Source organism: Morone saxatilis, unplaced genomic scaffold (genome assembly GCF_004916995.1).
Source record: "Morone saxatilis isolate NCDOM2014 unplaced genomic scaffold, NCSU_SB_2.0 Contig1, whole genome shotgun sequence".
Lineage (NCBI taxonomy): Eukaryota > Metazoa > Chordata > Actinopteri > Moronidae > Morone > Morone saxatilis.
In genome coordinates this window covers 1,925,641-1,933,145 of record NW_023339651.1, presented here as the reverse complement: position 1 = coordinate 1,933,145, position 7,505 = coordinate 1,925,641, and the positions used below count along the sequence as shown (strand labels likewise).

General features: G+C 40.5%; 1 protein-coding gene across 3 annotated transcripts in view; it reads left to right on the top strand.

The window, feature by feature from the left end:
- The window catches only part of exoc7 (exocyst complex component 7), a 16,429-nt gene that overhangs the window by 576 nt on the left and 8,348 nt on the right, over nucleotides 1-7,505 (top strand). For 2 of the 3 annotated variants that reach the window (XM_035662857.1, XM_035662872.1), the window contains exons 3-6: nucleotides 1,570-1,754; nucleotides 1,832-1,937; nucleotides 2,675-2,897; nucleotides 4,317-4,484. In XM_035662857.1, the coding sequence (XP_035518750.1) occupies nucleotides 1,570-1,754; nucleotides 1,832-1,937; nucleotides 2,675-2,897; nucleotides 4,317-4,484 (682 nt within the window). Of the gene's footprint in view, nucleotides 1-1,569; nucleotides 1,755-1,831; nucleotides 1,938-2,674; nucleotides 2,898-4,316; nucleotides 4,485-4,821; nucleotides 4,834-7,505 lie in introns of all 3 variants that reach the window. The other variant, XM_035662864.1, reaches the window with a different exon arrangement.

The following is a 7,505-nucleotide window of genomic DNA, read 5'->3' as shown; positions in this document are numbered from 1 at the left end:
CACTACACACTACACTATATACATTCACAACTGACATATTTGGTTCATTATTTTTGTTTATTAGTTTTTTTTTGTTTCTTTCTTTTTTTTTCACACACAGAGAAAATTCAGGAGAGACATCACACACACAGTAGATACATTCACATCACGACAGACATGCAAACACATCACACGAAACACATCAGACACAATACACTACACACACATTATTAGTTTTTTTATTAAGTCGTTTCATATCTCCTACGAACAGAATATTATTATGTAATGTCTACAACTATTATCTGTCAGTATGTATACTTCATAATTAGTATTTATTATTTATGCATCAGTTAAACGTTTATTGAGTCTCTCCACAATTCAATCTTTCACTATATTTTACAAAAAACAACAAAAACTATCAACAACAAAGTCTAACGTTAATTCATTCTGAATTACCGGTAACACGGTGAACAAGAGAAGAGGAATAAAAAGCATCATAATCATCATGTTAGTGAAGCAGCAGTTAGAGTTTAGTTTAGTGCTGAAGGAATTAAAGGCCTGTCCCCAATAATAATACGTTTTACAGTAACTGGTTTCACTGGTTTAAACTCATCCTTTAATTTCTTCTTCACAAAACTCTTAGTCAGCAAAGATGTGAAATACGTTTGTTGAGTTTTATTCTGCAAATTTGACGACTAACATCTTGAATTTCATCTTGAAGTCAGATTATCGGTAGAAATGTGCCTTTTAATCCTAAATGAAGTGTTTTTCAGTGTCCGGATTTAACGTCTGTCTCTTAGAGGTCTAACAGTTTCACGCTCTCGCAAGAAAACAAACAACAAACAACAAACTCAATCTTAAAATATAAACTATGTCACGAATAACAAACCTGAGAAGTTTCAAGAAAATTTGAAATGTTTCCTCCAACTGTTAGTTATTGTTATTTATTGTCTTCCTTTTTCTATAAAGACAATAAAGAGATGGTTTGTCGGACACCGTTAAAGTAGCAGGCAGAATAAATGGCACACAGCCTCAGAGACATTCAGAAGCTCTTTATACTGAGAACAAACAGATTCACTGCACCGGCTGTGATTAATGTCCCCTGTCTCCCCGTGTGTTGGGGTTTTATTTTAGTGCTCTACTGTAAATCCCCTCGAGGGACAACAGTGATTCAACCTGAGACCGGATTTTAAATAGTTTCTGAAGCCAATTTGTCTCCAGATTAAGTTTTATTAGTTTAAATAGAATATTTGTTTCAGTAAAATGTGTCTAATCTGGTTTGGATGGAGAAAAAAGTGTTTAAATTTCCTTTTTTGTTCCATTTTCACTGGACTTTCAACATTATTTAGAGTCTCGTTCCCCCTTTGAATCTAAAACTGGGTTTAAATCAGTCTCTGCAGTCTCCACGTGAATCCAGTCCAGGTTTGACAAGTCTAAGTACAATATATTTGATCTTTAGGTTGCCAGACATCACCCCAAATACAGAGGGAACACTGGGAATGTCAGCAAAACCTAAAGTCTTATTTTGAAAAGCCTCATTGCTGTGTGGTTTCCGCTCCTCGCTGACGCCGTTCTTCCGTCCCCTGAAAGGTCTCCATCCTGTCTTCGTTCGAGAGTCGCCTGATGCAGCTGGAGAACTCCATCATCCCGGTCCACAAGCAGACCGAGAACCTGCAGCGCCTGCAGGAGAACGTGGACAAGACTCTGTCCTGCATGGATCACGTCATCAGTTACTACCACGTGGCCAAAGACACGGACAGGATCATCCGAGAGGGGTGAGGCTGCGTTCTGCTGCTGAACAGACGCAGGGAAACGTCGCAGGTGTCGTAATGGTTGTGCGTTTGTGTTTCAGGCCGACGGGCAGGTTGGATGAGTATCTCGCTTGTATCGCAAAGATTCAGAAAGCTGTGGAGTACTTTCAGGATAACAACCCCGACAGCCCCGAACTCAACACAGTGGTACAGTAGATGTGGATTTTGTTACTGTGGCAATAAGTCAGAGTGGTCCAACTGTCCCTCACAGGTTTACATTCCTGTTAAACAGTTACACACTTGAAGTCTTGAGAACAGAGTTACTTTGATTGTTACTGTGATTATTCTACAGTTTGTCTCATAAATTTGTTGTTAAAGAATAACAGAGAATTCCAGATGCCCCTGAACGCCATAAGTTTCTATGCTAGATGCTAAATGCTTTTGGTAACGTGTGTGTGAGTGTGTGACCTCTCATGGTTCCAGTTGGATGTTTGGAAAACCTTTGGAAAAACGTGTGAATGTGCTATTTTATACCGACTGCTGACTAAGCTCATTTAGTCTGTTGTAGTCCTCATTTTGGCCTCTTGGTGGCTCAAAAACTGACTTTAACAGAAAGGTTTGGTCTGATCCTGAACTAATCCCATACCTCATAAACTGAGAAGTGTATAAAAAGGTCCCTAAACAGGAAATAATCTGCTCAACATTCATCCAAATCTCTGTTTTTACACAAACTTCCTGCAGTTACTGAGTTCACTGTTTTAAATTTAATATGAAATATCCCTAAAATATGGCTCTGAGTCAGTTTATGAAATGATAGAAAAGGAAAAAGGTTGGGAACCACTAAAGCACCCTTCTAGTCACCTGAGCGAGCTTTGTAAACGTCGGTGTAAAAGAAAAAGGTGAATTCCCAGATAAAATACTCCATCGTTGTTGCTTCTCTGCAGAAAGCGCGTTTCGAGAAGGGCAAAGAGCTGCTGGAGGCCGAGTTCCGCAGCCTGCTGACCCGCTACAGTAAACCCGTTCCCCCGATCCTCATCCTGGACGCCATCAGCGTGGACGAGGAGCTGGAGGTCCAGGAGGACGTGGTGCTGGAACACCTGCCCGAGGCCGTGCTCCAGGACATCATCTGCATCGCCGGCTGGCTGGTGGAGTACGGACGCAACCAGGGTACGTATGTCGCTGTGTGTCTCTCACATCCTGTCCCGGCTCTCAGGTGGAGATTGTTCAGGTGGTCGAGTCTGAGAGGAAAATATCCGTTCTGTGGAGATGTGATGCACTGTGAAAAAACATGTGAAGCTTCATATTTCCTCTCTGCAGCTCCGAAACTCAGTCAATCAATCAATCACAGGTGATAGGAAAGGTGTCCAATCAGGTCCGGGGCCAGGGTGTCTCATTATCAGCCGGACAGAGGAAGAGTGAAACAGCCTGTATGTATCAGCAGGAACAGGTAAACACCACATCACAGCTGGTGTGGAGGGAAAGTAGAAGTCTGTAGAGGCTTTAATTCACACCAAAAGGACGGATTAAAAAAGGAGAAATAACTTTTGACCCAACCTGAGGGTCTTAAAGGTCACATAAATAACTGTTTTACTTATTTGACAAGAGCTGAAGATACTTTTCTCAAACTATCTGAGTCAGAGTGATGAAGAGCAGAGAGGCAGACTGTAATTATAAACCGTTGGCAGTGTAATCAGCCTGTGGGATTCATTATGTATCATCCTGCTCGCATGCTGCATGAACACGTGCATCACAAATCATTCTGCTGTGAGTTTGTGTTCATTTGTCCTCATGACTCAACAGTTTGTTCATTAAATATGTATTATATATATTATTATGCATTAAATAATCAGTTTCTGCCATGTTACTGTATCCAAACATCAATAAAAAAGCAAGTTAAGCAATACGAACGTAAACAAGCTTGTAGATGTGACCTTTTCTTTTGCAGCGATCTAGCCTCTTAGAAAAAGTTCCCACCTGCAGAAGCATGAAGTAATGAAAACACTGCAGTCCCTCTAACGACCACTAGAGGCTGGCTCCAGCAGTGAGTCAATCTCCATAAGGCCCCATGTTAAAATACACAACTTTACAGCAGAAACAAACATGTTTACAGCCTGGTAGGAAAAACAGTTTTGGTCTCTATAGTTAATTTCCCCATTCGTGACAACTGTACAGGAGGGTGAATGTTATATATACTACTGTATATAACTCACCTGTTTAAATCATATTGAGGATTAAAGTTGCTGCTAAACAAGACTCATTTTGACTGAATCCCACAGACACAAGCTACAGCATCAAATATGTCTTAATCCGCAGCTGAAAATAGTTCCAACAAATGCACTATTTCCTCATCTTTAATTAAAAACTACAGTCTGCAGCTGTTTGTTTGTTTGTTTTTTAAACACTATACATTTATAAAAGATGTTTGAAACATTTGTGTGTTCAGTAGGTGTTCTGATGTGTTTGGAGCTGACAGCAACAAACAGGAAGTCAGGAAACTTTGAGAGACGAACGTAACGTTTTTGGTGTTTTCGTGGGATTCGTCGACAGCAGCCTCACACTCGTTGTTTCCTGAACTCTCTCCTGCAGATTTCATGAACGTCTACTTCCAGATCCGGTCCAACCAGCTGGATCGCTCCATCAAAGGCCTGAAGGATCACTTCCGCAAGAACAGCGCCTCCTCCGGGATCCTCTACTCGCCCGCCGTCCAAACCAAACGCAAGGACACGCCGACCAAAAAGGCTCCGAAGAGACCAGGTCAGAAACCTTCTCACACAAAGTCCACCGTCGCTCCACTTCAGGCTGGAATGGCACTCCGGGCGTAGAAGCACTCTTTTATAGATGAATCTAACGAACGAGCATGTTTCTGCATAATGTTGAAATAATAGCACAGAAATCTTCACTACATTCACTGTTCGATTAGATTTCCATCCAGCCGCATTATTCTGTTTCAAGGATCCTCCACGATCTCTCTAATTATCCCACTCAGCGAACTGTAGAGCACTGCCCCCCCCACAGTGTTTCCCTGTGATTTTACAGCTCTAACTAATCCTTCATCCTTTCCTCTCTTATAATCCCAATGTTGTGATGACAGTCTACATCCCAGGTAAACGGAACGCTTTAGTGTGTGCCGTCGTGCTTGCTTTTTCTGTCCGTCGGACGTCACATTTCACAGCAAATCAGTGGCAGCATGAGTGTGTTTAGCCGTGAGAAGATGTAGGACCGTTACAGACGGCGGGAGGTTGTTGTCCTCTGAAGAGATGTCCTAGGTTGTTTTCAGTCTAGATGTAGGGCCTCTAGTTTCACTGCGGCGTTCACTGCTGGGGACTGCAGCTGAGTCTAAGGATCATCGTCCTAAAAATGATTAAATGAGCTATATGGATGAAATCTAATACCTAAAATCTGCAACTAACAGTTATTTTCATAAGCTATTTAGCTTCATGATTAATCGTTGGGTCTAAAAATGTCCAATCTAAGTCTAACATGATGACTCCAACAGTCCAAAAACTCCAAAATGTTCAGTTTACAATCACAGAAGACGAAGAAAACCTGAAAATATTCACGTTTGACAACCTAAAACCTTGGATTTTTGCTTTGAAAATTACTTAAACAATTAATGGATTAATAAAACATCAACTGACCAATTGATTAATTGACTAATTGATAAATCGAATAATTGTTTAATATGCAATCAGTGTCCACTTTATTAGGTTCACCTGTACAGTGTAATTAGTGCGGTATGACCAAAAAAGTAATTAACGGTATAATACTGTGTTTTTTTGCATAACTGAGCCGTTATATCGGTTTATAGTATTTTATACTATTGTCCAGTGTACATAGAATATAAAACACTTTAATGCCATCATGTATTCGTACGTTTTTATTGGCAAAAATGATACAATATGTGAAGGAATCAGAACGTAAACAGTTTATATTAGAACTTAAAAATAATAAAAAATATACCCAAAACTTTAACATTGTACAACAAGTATTTAAGTATTCAGATAGATATTTCTAACATACTATTAACTGTGTCCTTTCTACCCAAAATTCAGCCTTACAGCGATTAAAATCCAGTTTTCAAATCAAAATCAATCGAAGGATGTGATTGGATTGTTGGATTCTGGACTTTTCTCATTATAATCACTCACAGATTCTTTTTTTTCCTGTCACATTGGCAGAAACAGGCTTCCATACGTTTAGTGTGTCGCTGTGTTGAAAACCTGCCGTCGCCAGCAGTCAGTTCGCCGCCGTGAAACCAGAAAGCTGCAGAGTGTTCAGTGTTTGTGTGTGCTGTGACAGGACTGTGTGTAGTGTTGAACCGAAGCCTTTAAACAGCCGATGATCTGCTCCCTCAGGCACAGGCTTTTAAATCATAGTTATTTAATGTATTCCTTGTTATTGACAGCGCTGCTTGAATCACAAGTAACTTCATCAACATTGACTTGCAGCTCGGCCCGGCTTTTGCTTGTGCTGAACTACACTTTTACAAGAATTAAACAACAGTTAAAAAGGTTAATAGATTCTGACCCAATCTAATCTATGTTAAAGCTCCACTAATCAATCTATATTTTTTAGTATTAACAATGATTAAAATGTGAAACGTAAAAGAGGTTGTTTGCAGTGATGAACCTAAGAATTAGGGAGCTTTTTAGCCTCTTTTAGAGTCTTTTTAGTGTCTGTCAGCAACTAGCTGGTGAAGAAAGTGGAGCGTTTAGCAGATAAAGAGGCAGATATTTCCCTCAGGAGCCGGTCGAACCTCATTTGTGACCTCAACCTTTTATCCAGCAGCAGGTTGTATCTTCAGAAGTGTTTTTTGGTGCTCTTACAGATTTATACTCTCTGCCTCAAGTGAGAAAATGTGATAAAAAACAACATTTAAGTCCAGTATTTCTGGAGAATAAAAGCAGCATTTTAAAAGAAGCAGACGTGCTCTATATAGAGAGAACTTCTGCGATGATTTGGTGATATACAAATACAATTTGAATAGAACAGAGTGAATGGAAATGTTGGATTTAATCATACCTACTGCTGGCTATCAGGTAATCACAGTCAGTAATCTCATGGCTGATTGACGGAGAGCTGAGGTCACAAATGGGGGCTGGTAGAGACCAAACCAGAGCTAAAATCAGAGCAAATATTGACTAAAACTCATTTTTTGGACACAATAGGATGATGATGTTTTTCTGTGTTTGCTGCATGTTTGAACACACAGTTATTCGCCTTGACCACAGATAATGAGCCATTGTTTTCCAGCTTCTTCTGCCCTCCAAAGTGGCAAAAAAAAAATCAAACAAACTGCAGCTTTAACTGTGCTTTATGCCTACTAACTGACTAACCCAGCTCAGAAACTGTGTTTGAATCCTGAGAATATGAATGTACTGTAGATTGTGCCTGTCTAAACCATGTAACCACATCTTATGGTAATATTAGTAATATGAATGCTGCATATGTTTAATTGTATTAATTGTGATGTGGCTGTTTTGTGTTTTTTACGACTGACCTAACCTGTTTATTCTGCTCTTACATGACCCTGGGCGCCGTGTGCGTTCGAGCACACGGTGTGTTTTCATGACGTAGCTGTAGTCTCTCACCTGGTCATCCTGTTGTGTAGCTGTGGTGCTAGGCTATGCCTCCCCCAACCCTCCACATACTCTGCTGCCTGTCTCGGTGGTGGTGTCTTCAGTTCACTCACTTCCTAGCTCTTCTTCTTCCTCTTTCTTCTTCCTGTTTCTTGGCTGTCTGGACCTCGCTGCCTCCTCTCTCTCCCCCCCCCCC